This window comes from Polyodon spathula, chromosome 21, assembly GCF_017654505.1.
Source record: "Polyodon spathula isolate WHYD16114869_AA chromosome 21, ASM1765450v1, whole genome shotgun sequence".
Lineage (NCBI taxonomy): Eukaryota > Metazoa > Chordata > Actinopteri > Acipenseriformes > Polyodontidae > Polyodon > Polyodon spathula.
The window spans coordinates 17,349,236-17,372,587 of record NC_054554.1 but is presented as its reverse complement, the minus strand read 5'-3'; the positions used below and the strand labels follow the sequence as shown (position 1 = coordinate 17,372,587).

General features: G+C 42.2%; 2 protein-coding genes across 3 annotated transcripts in view; both read right to left on the bottom strand.

Moving 5' to 3' along the window:
* Positions 1-694: 694 nt before the first annotated feature.
* On the bottom strand, positions 695-18,066 carry LOC121295968 (synaptobrevin-like). The gene is made up of 5 exons (XM_041221072.1): positions 17,700-18,066; positions 11,981-12,098; positions 11,402-11,560; positions 3,002-3,053; positions 695-2,008 (listed from the first exon to the last, which is right to left on the bottom strand). Coding segments are annotated over exons 1-5 (348 nt in total). The 5' UTR covers positions 17,702-18,066; the 3' UTR covers positions 695-1,991.
* Positions 18,067-20,596: 2,530 nt separating this feature from the next.
* Positions 20,597-23,352, bottom strand: part of LOC121296633 (39S ribosomal protein L51, mitochondrial-like) — a 15,018-nt gene continuing 12,262 nt past the window's right edge. The window contains exons 2-4 of one of the 2 annotated variants that reach the window (XM_041222388.1): positions 22,928-23,067; positions 22,299-22,406; positions 20,597-21,703 (exon numbers count right to left, since the gene is read on the bottom strand). In XM_041222388.1, the coding sequence (XP_041078322.1) occupies positions 21,507-21,703; positions 22,299-22,406; positions 22,928-23,003 (381 nt within the window). In that variant the 5' untranslated portion in view covers positions 23,004-23,067 and the 3' untranslated portion in view covers positions 20,597-21,506. The remainder of the gene's footprint in view (positions 21,704-22,298; positions 22,407-22,927; positions 23,068-23,352) is intronic. The other variant, XM_041222387.1, reaches the window with a different exon arrangement.

Here is a 23,352-nt window from a genome sequence, read left to right as displayed (position 1 = left end):
AACAGAAGCTGCCATCTAGTGAATGAGGAAAATTCACAACGGGCATCGATACTACTACTACTAATAATAATAATAATAATAATAATAATAATAATAATAATAATAATCACAACTAACAAAAATAACATAAATGAAAAAAATAACATAAATGTCTACATAAATAAACATTTTTTAAACCTAGAAAAAGTGACTCAAAATGTCTCGATTCTGTTGAAAAAGACATGGCAGGTGATGACATCACAAGGGGCGTGGCCGAGGTAACGAGTTTGTTCCCGATGAGCACGGCTGACGTGCAGGCAAAATAAAAATAGCGCACTGGAGAGACTTGGGCAGGAACACTCGCAATCGGGTTGGTCTCCAGATTGCCTGAGATATCTGTTAGCTTGGGTGGATCAATTTATACATTAACAGAAGCTTAACAAATTCAAAGACAAATGCTTCGATTAAAAGTATTTTCCAATATGAAATTTAATAAACCGGACAACAAAGTATTTCCAAATTTGTGTTAGAAAACATTTGAGCTGTTGAAATGTCTGTCTTTGAATTGGTTAAGTTTCCAGGCACTGAAACAGACTATAGGTCGGTGCGTTTGTCACTGAACTGATTGAGTATCGTTCAGTGTTTCAAAATCCAGCACTGCTGGAGGTTTCATAGCTATGGTTGGGCCTATCAACCAATTCTGTTTTTTTTTTTCTGCTTCAGTGCAATTTCCAACCAAACTGATCTGTATTGATGTGGTATCAAACAGGCCCAGAACAGGTGACCAGTAAGAGTTGAGAATGGAGCATGTGGATACTAGTTTCTAATTGGTATTCAAAGCAGCAGCAATTTCATTGACACCACAGCCTCCCGAACCATCATGATCAGTTTAGACCAGTCTGAACACAACCCTGACCAGTGCTGGCATTACCCACAGGGACTGCATCCTGACCATCAGGATTCCAATAGCTCTACAGTGTCTGAATCTGCCCACATTGTTCATTGTATGGTTCACATACTTTTCCTTTCCTATTTATGAGTACAGATTGCATACACTCCAAATATCCCGAGCAAGGGATGTGAGTAGTGGGGTAAAACAGAGGGTCAATAAAATCATGCTAGTGCAGTCTAGTCTAGTGATCTCAAACTGTAGTTTCAATTTATTGCTATTACAGTCTAGTCCAGTGATACTAAACTACAGTTACAATGTAATCCTAATGCAGTCTAGTGATCTTAAACTGCAGTTACAATATAATTCTAGTGCAGTCTAGTCTAGTGATCTCAAATTGCAATTCCAATGTAATTCTAGTGCAGTCTAGCCCAGTGATATTAAACTGCAGTCCCAGTGTAATGCAGTGCTTTTAGCTCACTAGACCGTACTGCACTAACACTTTCAATGCAGGACAGCTATTTCTATGCACTGAAGTTTGTGGTCTCAGTACTCAGGTAGATGAGCTCAGCAGCAGCAGCAGCAGGGTCAGCTTGGTCAGTGCCTCTTGACTATAAGAAACCTAGTTTGAACCTCAGTGTGAAAAAAACAAAAATATCTACAAACCAGTATGAACTGGGACAGGTGGATTAGAGCATACGGGGGGTGGCATTACTTGCTTGATTGATCATTAAAATATTTTGCATCTGTCAGGTATACCAAGACATTTAGTGATAAAGAAAGCAAGGAAACAATCTGAGTAGCGGAGTAAAACAGGTGTGGCAACTAATTAATACCCCCACCCTGTTCATTAAGCACATACTCATCTGTCCCTGTACTAGCTCAGGGAACTTATTCATGTTTAGAAACATACAGCAAAGTCTAAGATCATGCATGCGATCTGAACATCTAACACACAGTACAAAAGGAAGAGATGATCATTTCAACAGAAGGAAAATTGCATCAGAGCTTTTTTTCTGAGTTGGATACAAAACGTTTGCAGGCTCCATCTGGTACGAAGAAAGATTTTGTCTCCCTGTCTGTTTGTCTGTCCCACTCTCTATCGCTCACTCTCACAGAAGTTTCAAGTGAAGAAATAAACTGTGGAAAAAGAATTCAAGAATTATAATCAATCAATCAATCAATCAATCTATCTATCTCTCTATCTACACCCAATGCCCCTGTGTGAAAAAATAATCGCCCCCTTAGACTCAATAACTGGTTACTCCATCTTTAGCAGCAATAACTGCAACCAAACTCTTCCTGTAGTTATTGATCAGTCTCTCACAGAGTCGTGGAGGAATTTTGGCCACTCCTTCATGCAGAACTGCTTCAACTCAGTGACATTTGTGGGTTTTCGAGCATAAACCGCTTGTTTCAGGTCCTGCCACAACATCTCAGTGGGGTTTAGGTCTGGACTAGAGATTGACCAATCATCTGAAACCCTCTGTTCAGTGCAACTGGGCGTTCCAACACAGCAACGGTCCAAAGCACAGATCAAAATCTACTTCAGAATGGTTAAAGAATAAAATCAAGGTTCTGTTCTGATCTAAATCCAATTGAGAATCTTTGGTATGAGTTGAAGAAGGCTGTGCAGAAGAGAAGTCCTCAGAATTTGAATGAACTAGTACGATTATGTGTTCAAGAATGGTCAAAAATCACTAAAGAATCATGCCAAAAACTCAGTGACAAATATCCTAATCATTTCAAAGAGGTTATTATTGCTAAACATGCCTCAAATACCTATTCATTTCATTTCCCCTGTCAGGGTATGAATACTTTTGAAATATCATTTTTGGAGTTTTACAAAATAACTTGCTGAAATAAATGTAACTTTTGACTGCTTGATATATATATATATATATATATATTATATATAATATATATATATATATATATATATATATATATATATATATATATATATATATATATCTGACACACACACACAATTCAGGGGCAGTCCCTTGAGTTTCAATCTCCATAGTTTTATATATTATACATCACTGACAACAACAAAGTTTCAGACAGTCCCCGAGTTTCAATCTCACTGTTGTATATGTGACTTCTCAATGATTTCCACGCAGTACTCACTTATTATTATGCCTACAATGATTGCACCAATGACTCCCATCATGATCATCATCTGAAATGAAAAAGAAAAAAAAAGAGTTTAAGTTACAATTAGGGATGCATCGATCCAAGTTTTTGAGATTCGGCCGAATACTGACTCCATCTCAGAAGATTCGGCCGAATACCAAACTGAATACCTAATCTACAAAAACTGTCAAGGAAAACTGAAGGAAACCGTTGAATGAAAAACAGACTGGCAGCTACTAACAAGGGACGCACACAGTCAATTGTTTTGAGCCTTATAATTAGTCTTCTAAGCCAAAGGATGGGAAGCCTATTGTTATTGTTAAAGGTTTTTTTTTTTTTTTTTCTGCCCAAAACTGCTGCTTCGAAGCTGTGTGACTGACAAGCTAACAAGCTGGGCACATTTGCTGTCAGATGCTGAAAAAATGTTGCTGCTGCGTCCTTGCAATTGGCGCCGTGACGCATTTTTCAATAAAAACTTTTGAAATCTTCTTGGATGAAGAACCGGTGAAGCGATTGAATTGACACTTGGCATATGTCATCTGCATCCAAACCCGCATCAAGTTTGCGAAACAGAAGTTTCAGCGATAAATTTTAATGTCGAAATGGCTGCCACAAACTTTAATGAAATGCAACCTATGTGAACACCGTTTGATCAACAAACGCCAATCTTGGTAGTTACTGGTAATGTTTTATAAAACAAGATGGCCGCCAGGTGTATGTTTACGTCCGAAATTTAAAATTGCCTGGGGCTTGGGAGCCATAAAACTGCCTGGCAGTTCTAGTTATTATTATTATTTTTTTTTTTTTTTAAAGTTGCTCAAAAATTTGTTATGCTGGTAGATGCCTAAGTGCATTAGTCGGTGATATTTGGTAAATTTGCATAAGTCATCTGTTACTCGTGTTCAAGGGTGGTTGCTACTGTGAAAATCATAGCGGCCACGCTGGATGACTTCATCTGCATACACACCCGACTATAAAACTTCCTATAACTTTTAGGCAGCAGTAGAGGACTATGGGACATTGTGCCTTGGTCAATATGGCGGCCTTTGGTCACATGAAGTGGCAGCCATTTTGGATTTACTGAAAATTTGGAACAATATTCAAAAGTCTTCTTCTCATGAACGGTAAATAGTACAGCTGTGAAAAATGTTGTACACAGTGCGCTCATGTCCATGGTTGATTCTACTTAAGGAAAAATGGATCAGTCACCTAGTGTGGCGGCCATGTTGGATTTTGCTTAAAACTCTTAAACGACAACCCTTTGGCCGACTGACGTGAATCTTGAGTATACGTTATCTTTGTAGTGTCCTCTAAAAGAAGTATTCAGGAAAAGTTCCTACATGAACAGACATGGCAGTCATGAGCCAATCAATATGGGTAACATGCCAGTTTTGCCCATTTTTCACCCTGCAATGACACATTCCTAACACTGGGGACAGCTGTTACTATGGAAAACAGCAGTCTAGGAAAAATATTTCTTGAAGCAGCCATTTTTCGCCCGTGTCAAGAAAGAATAGTTTCTCTAACTCATGCAGCCTAAAACACGGTAATTACACTGGAAAGGCTGACATTATTTTACACATACACACAGTACAGTATACAAAGACACATACTATAAACTAAGAAAACATTTTTGAAGCCCTGTTGCAGCTGTACAGCATCCATACAAAAAAAAAAACAAAAAACTGCACCGTGCTTTTTAAACCAGAAGACAATAGAAACAATAACATGTATAATACGTGAGCTGTACAAATCACACCAAAGCAGTTTGTTTAAAAATCGTAATAAAATTGTTAAGAAAAAAAAAAAAAAAAACGATCTCGGGATGTATAGAAATGTACTGTAAAGTGTGTGTGAGAAACGCTATTGTTAGCTGAACCGAAGCCAGTTGAAAAAAAATGCACCATTTACACCAGAAGACAATCAAAACAATGAAATGTATAAATTCATGACCTGTACAAGTCATATGAATACACTTTGTTTAAAAATCAGAATACAATTATTTTTATAACTACTGTGGTAAAACAACAATCACAAATATTGAATACGAACCGCGCGTGTAACCCACTTAAAGGACGCATGGGGGGCAAGCTTGCAAGCGGATCTTTCATTTAACTGATTATTTTAGGTAATGAAAAGTACAGACAGAACTCTTCACAATCGCTTGCTCTATGAAATACAATTGTAGCAGTGAAGATCGCACGATTATGCAGAGAAGCCCCCCCCCCCCCCCCCCCCCCCCCCCCCCCCCCCCCCCCCCCCCCCCCCCCCCCCCCCCCCCCCCCCCACCCCAAAAAAAAAAGCGGACATTTTTGTATAATTGGAGCCGAGCAGCTTTTCTGCCGTAATCGTTATTTACTTAAAATAAATTTGTGGACATGAAGGCATGTACAGAACGGTACACATACTGACACACACACAGTGTAAGTAGGGTTGCCACCTTTTCTGCAGACCAAACCCAGACATATTTCTCAGTCAGCCTGGCTCTATCAAACAGCAGCAGTAATACAGTTTAACACAATACCACTAGATGTCGGTACGAATCAATAATCATGCAGTATACACAGTAATGTGCTCTTGACATTTCTAGCAATTGAAATTGCAAAAAAAAAAAAAAAAAAAAAAATAGTAGCTATATCACACTAGATTAGAGGCTAATCTGGAAGGCAATCTTATTTTTTTCCCCCCTCAATATTATTAACCACAATTTTTATTTATTTATTTATTTATTTTTCTTTCAAAACGTTTGCCGCATATTCCACGTGCTTTACTGTGAATGCCATGCGTGGTTAGACTCTGTTCAGGCTTCGGTTCACTATCCCAGCGGCGCAGTAAACAGCAAGTAAGAAAAAATATTCTTAATAATTTACATGCAGTGTATGTACCTTAAAAATGGTCCTGGTTTGTCAACTGTTTATTTTTAACTTGCCTACATGTTAAACCATCAACTACTGATTTTTTTTAATGCATATTTCAGTGCGTGTTCGTTGTGTAGATGTCAGTAGATACTAACTTACTGTATTTAGTACAACCTCTTAAAATGTATTAGCGAAAATCATAGCATTTGACATCTGGTAGCCAACGTGTTGTTGCTAATCGTGCTGTCTGTTCAGTTTTCATTGTGTTCGTAAAGTTCAATGTCACCATCCATTTGTTTCATTTTTACAACTTGCCATTAAAACCACAGAGTAGCTCCTATTGCCACTGATTGCAAACACTTTTAGATTTTTTGTTTTGTTTCTTATAGCACATTGACAGCATTCATAGGATGTGTACAAAAACTGAGATTTAATTCATAAAGCAGGACAAAGACTGCATTCTAAAGTTCACCACAAGAGGGCCACCTATAACCATGAAAACTGGTAATGCCTGCTAAAATGCAAACAACCACTAAAACTAATGCTGCCACCTTGTTTCCGGAGGCGAACAACATTTTATCATTATACAATGAAGTCGTGAACAGCCTTGTCAACGCTATATTAAATCAATAAATCAATTATTTAAACAAACATAATGTACTAAATCTGTGATAAGTGATGTATAATTTTACATTAAACTGACTTGTTGAAAATGGGTACTGTTCTACAAGGTTTGTAGAAGGCATTTCTCTAAAAGTGTGTGACGTCAAAAAGGCAACAGCCAAGAGCAACCAGCGCAGCAAGCTCTGGGTAACAGAACGCAGCAATTGAAACGTGTATTCAGTGTCGTTGACAGGTTCCTTTAAAACCATTATCAAAATACTGTATCAGTTCACAAAAAGATCTTCCTGTTTTTGTTTATTGTTTGCATCCAAATAACATTTTAATTTGCTGCTAACCAATGCTTTTTTGCCAAAACTGACAGTCAGCTGTGTCTAAAATGATTTGTGATGATAATGTTTGATCAATAACAATCAATGCGCTTAAATTTCACAATAACTGCTTGGAAGCTGTAAAGTTGCTTGCAACTCTAGTTCATAGTATTTTTATTACTGAATGGAAATATATCCCTGAATAAGATTTCAGTTTGAAGCTTACACAATTTTCCGCTAGCCCCCTCCCCCACAACAGAAATGTCAAAATACAGAACCATTTACTTTACCTTTACAAGAAAGGAGAGCTGCATCTTTGCCATAACCCACTATTTTCATTAATGATGTCACCTGATCTGAGAGTAGGGTTGCCAGCAGACTCCAGAATCTCGGGACTCTAAGGAAAATCAGGTTTTGTAACTCACCTCTCTAAGCTGCAATGCATTCAGTAAAGTGAGTGTAAATTGTGTGAACTGTCACAAAATTGATTGAATTGTTTTATTTAGTTGATACCAAAAGCGATTGAATTGTTTTATTTAGTTGATACCAAAAGCACACACATGTCTGCGAGTCTGCAAGATTAGCTTTCTGAGTCTCTGACTGGGCAGGACTGTGTGAAGTATTAAACAAATAGAAACTTTACCTGCTGTCACAACGTTAAATGAAAGTGCAGGTGAGTGCAAAGTTATCTATAATAATAGTGTTGCACTATTTAGATAGATATTATTTATTGTATAAAAAAATTCAAGCAATACGATTAATCGTTGTTAAGAGGCTCTCCAGATAGAATCACCACCACAATTAAAAAATTAAATACATTTACTAAACTGCTCAAACAATTCACACTCACTTTACATGCTGAATACATTGCAGTTTAGAGAGGTGAGTTAAAAAAACAAAAACTTGACCTGCCGTAAAGTGTCCAGAGATTCTGGAGCCTGTTGACAACCTTAAATTACAGTGATGAGTGACTTGAATCTCCCTGAGAAATAAAACCTACGTTGATTTAAATGCACTGTGTGTACCACATATCAAATAGGCTACGAAATAGTTTAAAAATGATTTTAATCAAACACAGCAGCTCCCAAATTGTTCAACTTGTATTTACACATTACAGTAAAGTAAAATTTTTAAATAAATTGGGGCACAAAAATATATATTTTTGTAAAGTTACAAAAAATATATTTCTGTGCACCAATTTATTTATTTTTCTCTCAGTATGATCTCTAGAACACATCTCAGACAAAGCAACAAAGCACAAAAGTCTACAACAGTTTGCCATTACCATATATTACAGGTTTACTGCATAATTTTACTCCATGCAAAGTGTGATGTGATTGTGCTGTTGCATATGGAGGTGTGTTTGCATTCAGCAGATGCATGGCGTGTTTTTAGTGTGCACCACCAGTAACAGGGAGTTGAGAGCATTGACAGAATTCATCAAACGTGTTCTTGTTATTAAATACTAAGTTATGTTCAATACCGGAATTGTGTCTTTTATTTAAAGAGCTGCACACATTGGAGGGATATATTAAAATGGATGTGCGTCTGGGCAGATCTAGGATTTGAATTCAGAGTAATATGAACACTGCTCAAAAAGTAGGTATTCGGGCCGAATCCAAAACCGAATCCTGGATTCGATGCATCCCTGGTTACAATGGGCTGGACAAAATATTAGAAACACTTATCATTGCACTCTGAATCACATGTAAGGCCTGATGAGTCAGGGGACTAATTCTCCTGCTATAGCTACTGAAGGCAACAGTAGCACAAGGATAGGGCAGCTAAAATGGGAGGAGGCTGCCATTGGTAGAATGGGACCACAGTGTGCTAAATATACCCTTCCCAAATGATCTTCAATAGCTGCAGACACACAGATAGCCAGACAGTGACACTACAATGGCAAAAGGTCACAATTACACTGAGGTAGCTCAGTTATAGACAGCTGCAATGGGGGGAGTCTGGGGAGGGCAACAGGACTCCAGCATGTAGGTCAGTGGATCTCTTGTTGGTTCCAGTTATGTTTAAGAAGCTACATTGGGTATTGATTTCAAGGAGGAAGCAATGGAACTACTGCCAGTGTCTGTCAGCACTGATTCAGCCCTGTGTGTGTCAGTACTGTGTGTGTCGGTGCTGTGTGTGTCAGTAAGGGCTGAGTGTGTCAGTGCTGTGTCTGTCAGTGTTGTGTGTGTCAGTAGGGCTGTGTGTATTAGTAGGGTTGTGTGTGCCAGTAGGGCTGTGTGTGTCAGTGGTGTGTGTGTCAGTAGGGCTGTGTGTGTCAGTACTGTGTGTGTCAGGAGGGCTGTGTGTGTCAGTATTGTGTGTGTCAGTACTGTGTGTGTCAGTGCAGTGCGTATGAGTAGGGCTGTGTGTGTCAGTGTTGTGTGTATTAGTAGGGCTGTGTGTGTCTGTAGGGGTATGAGTGTCAGTGCTGTGTGTATCAGGAGGGCTGTGTGTGTCAGTGCTGTGTGTCAGGGCTAGGTCTGTCAGGGCTGTGTGTGTCAGGAGGGATTTGTGTGTCAGTGGTGTGTGTATCAGCAGGGGCTGTGTGTGTCAGTGCTGTGTGTGTCAGGAGGGCTTTGTGTTTCAGTGGTGTGTGTATCAGTAGGGCTGTGTATGTCAGTGCTGTGTGTGTCAGGAGGGCTGTGTGTGTCAGCGGTGTGTGTATCAGTAGGGCTGTGTTTGTCGGTGCTATGTGTGTCAGGAGGGCTTTGTGTGTCAGTGCTGTGTGTCAAGACTAGGTCTGTCAGGGCTGTGTGTGTCAGGTAGGCTGTGTCTGTCAGTGCTGTGTGTATTAGTAGGGTTGTGTGTGTCAGTAGGGCTGTGTGTGTCAGTGCTGTGTGTATCAGGAGGGTTGTGTGTGTCAGTGCTGTGTGTGTCAGGAGGGTTGTGTGTGTCAGTAGGGTTGTGTGTGTCAGTGCTGTGTGTGTCAGGAGGGTTGTGTGTGTCAGTGCTGTGTGTGTCAGGAGGGTTGTGTGTGTCAGTAGGGCTGTGTTTGTTAGTGCTGTGTGCATCAGTAGGACTGTGTGTCAGTGCTGTGTGTGACAGGAGGGCTGTGTGTGTCAGTGCTGTGTGTATGAGTAGGGCTCTGTGTGTCAGTGTTGTGTGTATTAGTAGGGCTGTGTGTGTCTGTAGGGCTATGAGTGTCAGTAGGGCTGTGTGTTTGTCAGTGTTGTGTGTTAGCAAGGCTCTGTGTGTCAGCACTGTGTGTGTCAGTAGGGCTGTTTGTGTCAGTAGGGCTGTGTGTGTCAGTAAGGCTCTGTGTCTCAGCGTTGTGTGTGTCAATAGGGGCTACGAGTGTCAGTGCTGTGTGTATGAGTAGGGCTGTGTGTGTCAGTGTTGTGTGTATCAGTGCTGTGTGTATCAGGAGGGCTGTGTGTGTCAGTGCTGTGTGTCAGGGCTAGGTCTGTCAGGGCTGTGTGTGTCAGGAGGGTTGTGTGTGCCAGTTCTGTGTGTGTCAGGTAGGCTGTGTGTGTCAGTGCTGTGTGTATTAGTAGGGTTCTTTGTGTCAGTAGGGCTGTGTGTGTCAGTAGGGCTGTGTGTGATAGCAAGGCTCTGTGTGTCAGCGCTGTGTGTGTGTCAGAAGGGCTTTGTGTGTTAGTAAGGCTCTATGTCTCAGCGTTGTGTGTGTCAATAGGGGCTGTGTGTGTCAGTGCTGTGTGTGTCAGCGCTGTGTGTGTCAGTAGGGCTGTGTGTGTTAGCAAGGCTCTGTGTGTCAGCACTGTGTGTGTCAATAGGGCTGTGTGTGTCAGTAGGGCTGTGTGTGTCAGTAAGGCTCTGTGTCTCAGCGTTGTGTGTGTCAATAGGGGCTGTGTGTGTCAGTGCTGTGTGTGTCAGCGCTGTGTGTGTCAATAGGGGCTGTGTGTGTCAGTGCTGTGTATGTACGATGTTGGATTAGAAGCCCCAGGTTATCTTGCCGTATGTGTCAGTGCTGTGTGTCAGTACTACGTCTGTCAGGGCTGTATGTGTCAGGAGGGCTGTGTGTGTCTTTGCTGCGTGTATCAGTAGGGTTGTGTGTTTCGGTGCTGTGTGTGTCAGGAGGGCTGTGTGTATTAGGGCTGAGTGTGTCAGTGCTGTGTGTATTAGTAGGGTTGTGTGTGTCAGTAGGGCTGTGTGTGTCAGTGCTGTGTGTGTGTCAGTTCTGTGTGTATCACTGCTGTGTGTGTCACTGCTGTGTGCGTTAGTAGGGCTGTGTGTATCAGTAAGGCTCTGTGTGTGTCAGTAGGGCTGTGTGTGTCAGTGCTGTGTGTGTCAGTAGGGCTGTGTGTGTCAGTAAGGCTCTGTGTCTCAGCGTTGTGTGTGTCAGGTGGGCTGTGTGTGTCAGTGCTGTGTGTGTCAGCCCTGTATGTGTCAGTAGGGCTCTGTGTGTCAGTGCTGTATGTGTCAGTACAGCTGTGTGTGTCAGTGCTGGATTAGCAGCCCCAGGTTACCTTGCTTTGTGTGTCAGTGTTGTGTACGCATGATACTGGATTAGCAGCCCCAGGTTACCTTGCTTTGTGTGTCAGTGTTGTGTACGCATGATACTGGATTAGCAGCCCCAGGTTACCTTGCTTTGTGTGTCAGTGTTGTGTACGCATGATACTGGATTAGCAGCCTCAGGTTACCTTGCAGTTTTTCCACCAGTACTTGTTCTTGAGTTTGGCGGCACTGCTCTCAAACTGCGAGGCTCCGGCCTGAAGCGCGTCCGCACGGTCGTCCAGCTCGGACAGTTTCTGGTCCCGCTCCAAGACCTTGTCCACATTCACCCGCATGATGTCCACTACCTGGGAACAGAGAGACACAAAGAGGACAAAGAGACAGACGGGGACAGAGAGACACACAAGGGGACAGTGAGACAAACAGGGGGACAGAGAGGCACACAGGATTAGGCAGGATTCAGACAGTTTTGTACAAGTGAAGTTTTATCTTTTATTTCACAAGGATCCTTATATGAGCTGAAGTTTCTATAAAATATATCAGTTTTCTGTCATTAGTGAAGCAAACCCTGATTCTAACACAATGTAAGAGCAAAGCAATATAGAACTGAACTCAGATTTTGTAATAATAATGCATCTGGATTTCTAGAGATCTTATCTAGTTAATATTGGAGGAGCAACAGAACTCAATGGTACCCAAAATGCTGAGGCAGCAGTGTGTCTCCTGGTGCGTGTCAGTGTTTTCAGTGTGAGTGTGAGCTCTCTTACCTCCTCCACCTGCGCCTGTGTCTGCTGTAGCCTCCTGTTGCTGGATGTGTTTGGGGGGGGCTCAGGGGCCCCAGGGGCCCCAGGGGATCCAGGGGCAGCTGCAGGCGCAGGAGCAGACCTGGGAGATAGAATACCATCAGACAGGGCAACAAACAGCATCACAGAGGGGAAATAATCACATCCCATATAGTGACTCACAAACAATTCAATCAGGTTTTGCTGTTGTAATTAATTTTACCAAAAGTCTGCAGGTTAAAAACTGAGATTTAATTATACTGGTGACTCATCTAAAAAGGATTATTATACACATAATACATTTCCAATGATACAGAGCAGGGCAGCGCTTAGTGTCTATCACAACCTGCCTGCTGAAGAGACAATGCACCCCAAAATATACAGTAACAATAACATTGTTCAAGACTACTGTCTGTCTCCTCACTGATGTAAACTAATAGAATTGAATCTGTCCAATGAACTCCCTTTCTAAGTCTCTTAATAAATTCTACATTTATATGGAAAGATGCCCATTTTTTTTTTTACTGTGGTGCTTTTATACTGGCAGATCTACACCCCCCCCCCCCCATCCCTCTCCCTCTCCCTCTCCCTCTCTAAAACCCGAACCAAAAACCGAGCAAAGAAAGCAGCATCAACAACAGTCAAAGCTGCACAACAGCAGAAAACACCAGTGGAGTACATTGATATTACTGAGCATTATACAAAAAATGCAACTACTGCCATCCCATCATATAAAACTTTTTTCTTTTTTCGGGGAGGGGGGGGACGGGGGGCGGGGCTGTAAACGCAGCAACAATCAGTGGTATTGTGCATCTCAAATATACCTGAAGCAATGAACAGCAAACAAAAAAATGCTAATTGCGATCGCCGTGCTACCGCAGAAAGAAATGTAAGATCGTTGTGGGCCACTTTAATGAAGGCAGATTTCAAACCTACTTAATGTTATATTATATAACTCAGGAAAACCTGAAATCAGAACCACAAGCTTTTCCTCTATTTTATTTTTATTTCTTCCTCGCAAAGGAGCCTCCTACTTTCCCCTGATTGGCTGCTGGTAATTTATGTCACGACAAGGCGCAGTGAAAGTTTAAAATATTTTATCTCCTGCGCACCACTCTGTGGTGCTTCCCTCTGCCACTACGCGTGATCGCCTTCATTGAAAACAATTGCTACTGTCGCGCCACGTCCAGTGTGAATGCCCCTTAAAACCTAGGACACACATGAGCGGCGTGGCACCACTAGCGGGGAGCGCAAAATGCCACACATATCGCTCACCTTTTATTTCAATTAGAGTGAACACACATTGACGAAAAAATGGCGTTGCGGGAAAGTGTCACCACATCAGAATTTTAGAATGGCAAAATACTGCTCGGTGACCAATATTTTGCTCGCAAACATTTTCCAGCAGCGGCAAATCTGGGTATAGCCAGTCGGGTCCATGGTGTGGGATAGGTCATGTCTTGATGAACTCGACTATCCATCAACATGGAGCACCTCAGCACCTGAGCTGTTTGATTACAAAATTAAGAATTTCAAGGATGTTGGTTATGGGTCTATTGAATGATCCAAAATAAATACTAACACATCCTTACACCCTGCATTAATCCAGCTACTCAACATTCTGTATCATTGTCAGATATACACGTCAAGTAATAAACCAGTTACTAGCCGACTGATTGTGTATACAATATAGAATAATGTGATTCCTTTTTTCTGTAATAATATCAGCTCCTATACAATGTATACAGATACAGTACCACAGTCCAGTCTTGTTAAGTTCAGTGCTGGATATATAATAACAGTTTCTTTGTAGAAAAAGGCTTTCACATTCTATCCCAAAATAAATATCATATTTTACATACGTATCCTTAGGTAAATAAAAGGCAAATATTTCTGAGTGGTGTTCTGATGTGGGAACTTATAATGTTAGATCCTGATAAAAATTTCTGAAGATGGACATGGTCATTCACTCTGGGTTTCAAGCAGTAAAAGTTCAAGAATGATATAATTTTTGGGGGTTGTTATACAGTACTGCAAGGTGGTGCAAGGTGGTGGGTGGTCTTTCTTTTTTTTTTTTTTTATCACCGCTTCACAAAGTTGATGTGTGTCTACCAGCCTCAAGCAGATCTTACAGAAAGTGAAAGATGACAGGCATGGGACAAGTGATTGGATCATGACCAATCCTGAAAATATTTCCACCTATAGGCGTACACCTAGTAGAATGCGCCCTAACATTCTGCAGAGTACCCACAACTGTGTCTGACAGCCCCAAGGCTGACCAGCGGTCCCTTTCAGGGGCCAGACCCATAGCTGGAGCCTGCCCCGGCTCCGGGTGCCAAATCGTGCCTCTCGTCTGTCTAAGGAGATCCAGGTGAAGCGGAATCTCCCAGGGGGGGCCATTCAATAGCTGGAACAGGGTTGAGAACCAGATTCTCCTGGGCCACTTGGGGGCTACTAGGAGAACTGACGCTAACCAGACCTTTTTGAGAAAGGCCGGGAGTAATGGCAGAGGTGGAAATGCATAACGGAGCACTCTGGGCCAAACATGGGCTAGGGCGTCAACGCCGAGTGGACCACCAAAGTGGTGGAGGGGAGTACCATAGGGGGCAATGTGTCGTCTCTGCCGAGGCGAAGAAATCGACCTGCGCCTTCACGAACTGTTCACAAATGCGCTCCACCATCTGACAGTGGAGCCGCCACTCTGACGGATGTGGGCCCTCCCTTGAGAGGAGGTCCGCCACCCGATTTTCCACGCCCAGAACATGCGTCGTCCGAAGGGACAGCAGGTTCGGACAAGTCGGAGGTGCAAGCGTGCCAGTAGTGGAGTTAATGTGCCATAAACTGGGTCTGAGGCCTCAATCCCTCAGGGGCCCTGCAGGGGCGGCTGAGGTTGATGCGGTTGCCTAGGGCGAGTGCCTTGGAACCGCCTTCTTGGGTGCTTCTGCGTGGGCTGGCCACGGCCGCGCCCTCCACGTTGCGGGAAAGTCCTGCCTCTCGTCTGAGATGAGACTTGTTGGTGATGCTTAAGGTCACCCAGGGGGCTGTCTGAACTGGCACCGTCCTGTTGACTGTCTGCGTCAGAGGCAAGTGCCAGTGGCTCGACCTACCCTGCACTGGAGCGGGGGGAGGGAGCAATGCGACGAATTGCCGAGATGCCTTACGCTCTCAAAAAGACAGCTGCAGGATCTCCTCCACTGCTGGCCTGGCGATATAAGCGCATCCAAAAGTGCAGCCTTATTGGCATCCGGCACCCACGCCTGCGACAGCCACAGCTGTCTGCATGTGACCAATAATCCCGCCAAGCGGGGCATCATGCAAGATACCATCCATATATGCAATCAGCATACTGGATGTGTTGGCCAAGCGGTTGCTCTGGGCCGCCGCTACATAAGCCCTCCGGATGTGTGGTGGAGTCTACAGGGGAAAACCCCGCCAGGCCCAGTTTCTCCACCCCCTTCAGCAAGGCCAGTTGAGAACCCTGTCTCAACTGGGTGGGCGCTGTGGCTGGGTGGTCCCAAGAGGAGCACAACTCCTCCATAAAATCAGGGGAGGCGGGGAAGGGTTGAGGTCGAGGAGCCATGTCATGAGGACGAAAGACGGCGCAACGTGGCTCTACCTCTGTTGTCCAGGGGACCTGCAGGTAGGCTGCCATGTACCCCATGAGCGCAGGCATCGACCCTGACAGCTGTGGCGCGTTAGTAACCGCGGTCACCTCGGAACTAAGGACCACGTCCGTTGGGAACGCAGGTTCCCCCTCAACCGCCATCTCCGCTGGAAAAGCGAATTCCCCCCACTAGGCAGTGATAGAGAGCGCCCGGTCGACCCCCTTGTCCTCTTCTCCCACGGGTAGGTCAGGTAAAGCGCGCACCACATGCACCGAGTGCCGTGCAGCATCGGCGCACTTGCCTGTTGTGGTACTACGAGTCAATAAGCACCGTGCGCACCGTGGTACTTAAGTAGCAAGGTCTGAGTCGTACGCAACGCGATATGAAAAAACACTGGGGGCAGCTATGCAACGGTATCTACCCTGACCGCATGTCTGTCTATCTATCTATCTATCTATCTATCTATCTATCTATCTATCTATCTATCTATCTTTTAAATGCGTGGAAAGTGCAAAGAAGAGCGACCAGAATTATTCCGGGCTTAAAAGGCATGTCTTATGCAGACAGGCTAAAAAAATTGAATCTGTTCAGTCTTGAACAAAGAAGACTACGCGGCGACCTAATTCAAGCATTCAAAATACTAAAAGGTATTGACAATGTCGACACAAGGGACTTTTTTGACCTGAAAAAAGAAACAAGGACCAGGGGTCACAAATGGAGATTAGACAAAGGGGCATTCAGAACAGAAAATAGGAGGCACTTTTTTACACAGAGAATTGTGAGGGTCGGGCATCAACTCCCCAGTAATGTTGTTGAAGCTGACACCCACAATCCTTCAAGAAGCTGCTTGATGAGATTCTGGGATCAATAAGCTACTAACAACCAAACGAGCAAGATGGGCCGAATGGCTTCCTCTCGTTTATAAACTTTCTTATGTTCTTATGTATGTGCCCTGGTTGCTTTACGAATCCTGGGGGCCCTTTCATGTGAAAGGTCCTCACCGATCCGCGTTTGAATTATCACCGATGAGTATTGACGGCGATTACCCACCAAACGATCTAATTCAAAAGAACCCAGGGTTTGAAAGTGTTCTGCACGACATCGACAACACAAAACGAAGCAGAGACTGCCCAGTGCTCCCCGTCTTCCTTTTGCTCGGGTTCTCTTTCCATCACATTTTTTAATGCGCAACCCGTCACCTTGGTAGGATCAGCGTTCAAGAGACACAAAATACAGGGGAGGGCAAAAAAACAAACAAACAAACAAACAAACAAAAAACGTCTAGCTTTTGAAAAACATGGTGCAGTCTCGCTTTCACACCCCACCCCCCTGTCCCTGTCTCTGTCTCCCTCTGGTCCACCTCTCACGTATCTCTCTCTCCAAATAATAATAATAATAATAATAATAATAATAATAATAATAATAATAATAATAATAATAATAATAATAATAATAATATATAAACGTCGCATATTATCAACAAGACTGTCGTTTAGCGGTACGGTAGGGTAAGCATGATATCACCAGGTTCACCCTGGCATTCTGCACCGCGCGTCTCTTAATTTCACTTTTGTTGTATTATTAAATTATTAATGCATGTGTTTTACCGGAGACAACATTAACATAATACACCGAGGTGACTTGGGATCCCGGTACTGTTTCCCTCTAACTCGAGAACACATTTTATAATGTCTTGTCAGTACATAATCCCCGCTCGCCCGCCCGCACACAGACACAGTAAGATGTGGCTTACTTTCATGAAAATGCGTTTCAAAACGCCTGTCGTGTCATAAGTACTTCGTACAGTTAGAGAGGGATAGACAGGCAGACAGGCAGCGTCTATACAATTCTTAAACAGCAACGCGGACCTCGGCGTTTATTAGTCTACCAGCAGCTGTATTATATAAAGATACATGCTTATCGCAATATTGCGCACCTTGTATCTAATGATCCAGTTCGGTAACCTGTATTGTTGTGATACACTCTATCATTTAGAAAGGCTGCTACAGTATTTATAAAACAACATTTTGGAGTATTGATAACATGATTGACCATGCAGAGGAAATAATGAAAAATATATTATTTAGCTGCATACTTACATTTTTTTAAAGCTTGGTCGATTTTACAGTGTAACAGAGTTGTATGCTTCAGGAATAAATTATTGTGGTTTTATTTTGCAGGTAAAGCGACAGAACGTAAAAACGCACTCCAAAGCTGATAAGAAAAAGAAAACACCACAGAAAGATGAAATAAAATATATTCGATGCTAACCTAAGCAGCCGACAAGATAAAAAAAAAGACAAAAAGCGGTCTCTAGAAAAGAATAAATGGTAGAAAATGGTAGAAAAGCCGCCGCAGTACTGGATTATATCCCGTCCTGTGTAATGCAGTATTTTGGGGTTTTGCTGGAGCATGCGCCGGTGCAGATCATTTTTACTGCAGAACCTTTATTCCAGGCAGGTGGTGACGTCACTGCGGCTGGTCTGTCACCCCTAGCCATCCTTCTTCTCTCTCTCTCTATGTCTCTTCAATGAAGGGCGTGCCTTTTCAGCTTAATTTTAATTTATTCGAATAAATTCCCGACAACTACCACCACAGCTTGTGCTTTAGATGTAGGCCATTTCCAGTAAATAGAAAAACAAACATTTGGCAATTTAAAGTTACTTTTACTTTAAAAAAAAAAAAAAAATATATATATATATATATATATATATATATATGAATGAGGCAGTGTGGTCCAGTGGTTAAAGTCCAGGGCTTGTAACCGCTGTGTGCAAGTCATTTAACCTCCTTGCGCTGCAGATGAGATGTTAAATCAGTGTCCTACTGTAAGTGACTCTGCATATAATGCACAGTTCACAGCCTACCTCTGTAAAGTGCTTTGTGATGGTGGTCCACTATGAAAGGTGCTATATAAAAATAATAAATAAAAACATATGTATATATATATATATATATCACATGTAAAAGAGACCTTTTGATAAGGTACACTAATAGATGGACATTAAGATGGGTTTCGATATTCTAGATCATTTCAGTATATCAGGTTCTAATAAACAGCACACCATCAGTTGTGTTGTTTTGAAATCTTTTAAATACGCTTTGTTTGTTAACTAGGCCCGAGAGGGATTATTGACCATCTCGAGGTCAGATGGGTCTGCATTTGGGAAACTGCATATTAAAGGGAATGCGTCCGTTAAAATTATTCTGCTGCGGCAGACAGAAAGCATCTTGTTTTGTTGGCCGATGGGTTTGTTTTGCGACTCCTTAAAGGCATAGTGTTCCAATTAAATCTTTAATTTAAAACTGCAGACATACAGTTAGAGCCCCGCAATCATGTAGTTTGGCTTTAAAATCCATTCTCTTATTATCACTGCCCCCTCCCTTCAAAGGAGTGCCAAGCATCTTTAAAATCCATTCTCTTATTATCACTGCCCCCTCCCTTCAAAGGAGTGCCAAGCATCTTTAAAATCCATTCTCTTATTATCACTGCCCCCCTCCCTTTAAAGGAGTGCCAAGCATCTTTAAAATCCATTCTCTTATTATCACTGCCCCCCTCCCTTTAAAGGAGTGCTAAGCATCTTTAAAATCCATTCTCTGTCCTCTTATTAGCTTTATTAATATGATCACCACCCCTTTAAAAGGAATGCTAACCATGGCTTTTTAAACTACATTCTACTACCTCTCATTATCTCTGACAACATTATCATTGACGCCCTTAAACAAAGTGCTAACCAAAGCTTCTTTAAAACCCACTGTCTTACCTCTTACCAGCACTGGCAAAACTATCACCAGTTCCCTTTACAGGATGACCAAGGTCTGGGGGGGGGGGGTTCTAGTTTTGCCCTGGATGAGAGTAGGGCGTGATGTCATGCGTCTGTGTCGGAGTCAGGTGTAGCAGGTGGTGCCGTGCGATGCACTGATGTTACAAATTCCATCCCCGGTCGGTGAGATGAGACAAGATTAAAATGCTGAATGCACAGGAGCCCGGCTCTTTTGCACAGCGGTTAAGAAGCCTGCTTGCGGTTGTGAATGGAGTACAGACCCCAGTGGGAGGAGTCTTTCCTGCAGCAACCCCCTCACCCCCAAAGTAAGACCATAAGAATCAACACTGAGTACTTTAAAAAGGGACCTCTCTAGCCTTCTCTGAAGCAACGACATTGATCAGCTCATCCCAGTCTATCTGCTTAGCTTCCCAGTTCTCTATAGAGTTAGTCAAACGACACATACATATAGATGTAAAATTATCTGTCTTTTCGTTACTGTGGGGGAAAAAAAGCGTTACAGATACAAAGACCGGCATATCTTCTCCCTCGAAGCAGTTGCACAGATTTGACATACAGATGACGACAGCAACTCGAATTCAAACCCTTATCATTGCTAACAGGTATCTGAAGTGGAACTAGAAGGCTGCATTGAAGACACTGAAAAAGACTTGTAGTTGAAATGTTTATCATTGAATTTATTGCAGGTTTTCTATTAGTTTCAAGTTTAGCAAGTTGGGAATGTTTGTAACCAAATCATGAAAGCATCATGAGCAGCTCTCCAGCATTGTTTTTATGAATCACTGCAGCAGGTATCTGTGTTTAAGACTGCATGTGTTACAGCATTTCATTATACATGGATATGCATTATCCACTTACCAGCATGTGAACACTAATGATGCCGTTTCCACTGCCTGGCACTCCCAGATACAGCTGCCCACAGCAACTAAACTGTGTTTTTCCACGGCGTGCCCAAGTGGCTGTGGGCGGCTATCTGGTCTGGTTCTGTATCATACTCGATGGAGCCAAACTAGCTACAAAGGAAGTGTGTCCTCACATAGCCAGGAGGTATTTAAGCTCTTTGTTTACGTCCGTGATGAAACATGTGGAACCTGTTGTATAAAAACCAAGCGACGTTAGCCAATGAAACAAAGGCAGTGAAACCAAGGCATTCAGCAAACACCTGGATTTGGAATTAGAAGGGTAAAAAATACTGTACAAAAAAAACAAAAAAAAGTATAATTCTGTTTATTAGTATTTAACTTGCATCTCTCATTTTTCAAGAATCAGATATATTGATTGTAATAGAGCCTTTCCCACCTCACTCCAAAACCATTCACTCATTGAATGCTGTTGTGAAACTGTGGCCCTGTGTCTGCTACCTTGGCTCTAAATCCCTATAATTTACTACAGCCTGTTGGTCCAGTGTAAGAGCCAAAATGGTTTCACAGCTTAACCTTGTCTACAAAACAAATTTAAATAAAGGTCTTTCTGGTGCACGATCCCTGCTATGTATGTTTGAGTGTCTCGTGTCTCCCTCTAATCTGGTTGAGAGTGTGGTTCATTATCACACACTCTTTGCTGTGTCTGTCATACAAAGAGTGCAAGAGAAAGAATAATCTCAACTTGATTAGCAGTAGCTAATAAACACTTTATAAATCATTAAATCTAAATAAAAAACAGACACAAGGCTGACATCAATGTATTTAATCTGTTTCTATATAACCTGTGTCACAGACATTGTGATCTGCACTCTCAGAGAAGTTATTAATGTAGCTGCTGCTAACAGGTTCCAATGGGGAGGGAAGCGTTAGTCATTGAATTTACACTGAAGACACTGAGAAAGACTTCTAGTGGAAACGTTAGTCATTGACTCTGTGAAGTTTCTTTCAGTATTTACATGACACACTGCACCATTATTGTGAGCCAGACTTCATGTGTAAAACATCTGTGTGCATGGAGAAGACTTTGAATAAATAACCTTATAACCTCCACACATCCTGCTCCATCAACACGACTGATGGCGTCTATATTTGGAAATACCAAAAGAAACCTACTGAGTTTGAGTGGAATTTATTACGTTTGAGTGTTTGTAACAGAATAGAGAGTGGGCGGCGCTGGCTTGCTGTACTGCTGCTCTGCTCAGCGATGCTTGCCGTAGTGGTTGAATCTCCGGTACAGGAACTTGATCCTCTTGTTCAGGTTGTGCCGGTCCTCTGTGAACATGCGGTCTCCCACCATCTTTTTCTTGCGGATGCAGCGCTCCAGCTCGTTCCCACGCCAGCCCTTCAGCCAGACCGGGGCCACAATCAGGTCCTTCGGGTGGGCACGAAAACCCCCTGAGCATCAGGAGGGGGGAGTCAGTCAAGAAGCATTGTACAATCTGTGTGTGTGTGTGTGTGTGTGTGTGTATGTATATACTTCCAACTGGAATTGTGTAATTTGTAATTCATTGCAATGGCAATGTAATGGTGATTGTAGTTGAACCTCAGCACATCTATGCAATTGTAATTATACCATAGAATTAACTGATAGCAGTTTAATTGTGCATTGATTTATCATTTAGCATAATTAACTAATTGTAATTTAACAAAATAGCATTGTAATTGTAATTTCAGCAAATAATTATTTAATTGTATTTATAATTATAATTGACCCCAGGCCAGATATATCAGGGATGGAAATAAGACACCTATTGATTAGCAGTTTCACTCATTCCAGTTTTACTCCCATTGTATAGGTGACAAGCTCAGATGTGTCTTACTAAACACAGTAAAACCAGGAATGGATCCAACTACTATGCAATGGAAGTTTGATTTCTATCCCTGTATACAGTCTTATACCATAAGAGACGGGGATAGATTTACTTCTATTAGACATTACCAAATCCATCAGCTCATAGTTTTAATTGATAAAATATATGGTTTTGCTCACCTAGAATTCCAATGTTGTCGTATATTCCGAACATGTTTCTCTTCTCTGTCCATCTGTCTATCTGTTTGGGCTCAGGGATGGCGTGCATCCGGATTAAACGTGATGATCCTGATAAGAAAATACAGAGATCTCAATCAGAAACCTCCCCAAAGTAAAAAGAAAAAAAAAAACCTCTCTTTTTTTTATTTAAAAAATGAAAAGTTGGCAATAAGATATCTTTTCTTGGCATGGCTGGCATGAACATTAACATTTTTAGAAAATATTTATTTTAATTGATTGACAGCTGGCAATAATATCCCCTTCATAGAAACACTGATCTCCTGCTTGCTGTAGCCCTGCACCTGAAACCTGGCTACAGGGCAGCTTGGTTTTAAAATTTGGGTCAATGGGGGCAAACAGCCTGGCTTAGAGCTGAGATTTGAGGATGTCTTCCAGGATTAACACAGTGGATTGTGTGTCCACACAAAACACAACAGAGACCCAGGACTAAATGGGAGGGAGATATTCAGAATTCCTAGTGATCGGAGTAAAATATGAATAACAACAACATTAATAAAAGCCAGAATCATGCCAATATCTGCTCACAAGTTAGTCCACTGAGTGTTTGTTTTTTTAAATTATTGTCTCACCTGTAGAGAATTCCCTCAATGCCTGCGGCTTGAAAGCTGACAGACCGCATCTAAACAGAGCAAACAGACTGGCCATGATTCACCTGCAAGAACAAGAACACGCTCTACTGAGCAGTGTGAACAGACTGGCCACGATTCACCTGCAAGAACAAGAACAAAGATGAGGGCCAGTATCAACAAGCCACAGGCAGCAGCCTCATTGGGGCTTCTGATACAAGGACAAATATGGTACAGAAAAAGAAACAGAAATAGTGCTGCCAGGAGTGTAAACACCATCATGGCTCAAGAAAGAGAAATGCAGATATATTATTGTGAGTTGGGAGAAAGGGAAATGTGTGGTTATATTAAGAATGTGCTTTTTGTGCAGCTACTGGTAGTCGCAAAATCAGTTGCCTTATCAGGGGGGAAATGACTCACATTACACA

Coding starts and splice junctions, on each gene's coding strand:
- LOC121295968 (XM_041221072.1), bottom strand. Junction 11,561..11,980: donor CACAGGCGCAGGTGGAGGAG/GTAAGAGAGCTC, acceptor CTCTGTTCCCAG/GTAGTGGACATCATGCGGGT. Junction 3,054..11,401: donor ACTGGTGGAAAAACTGCAAG/GTAACCTGAGGC, acceptor TTTTCATTTCAG/ATGATGATCATGATGGGAGT.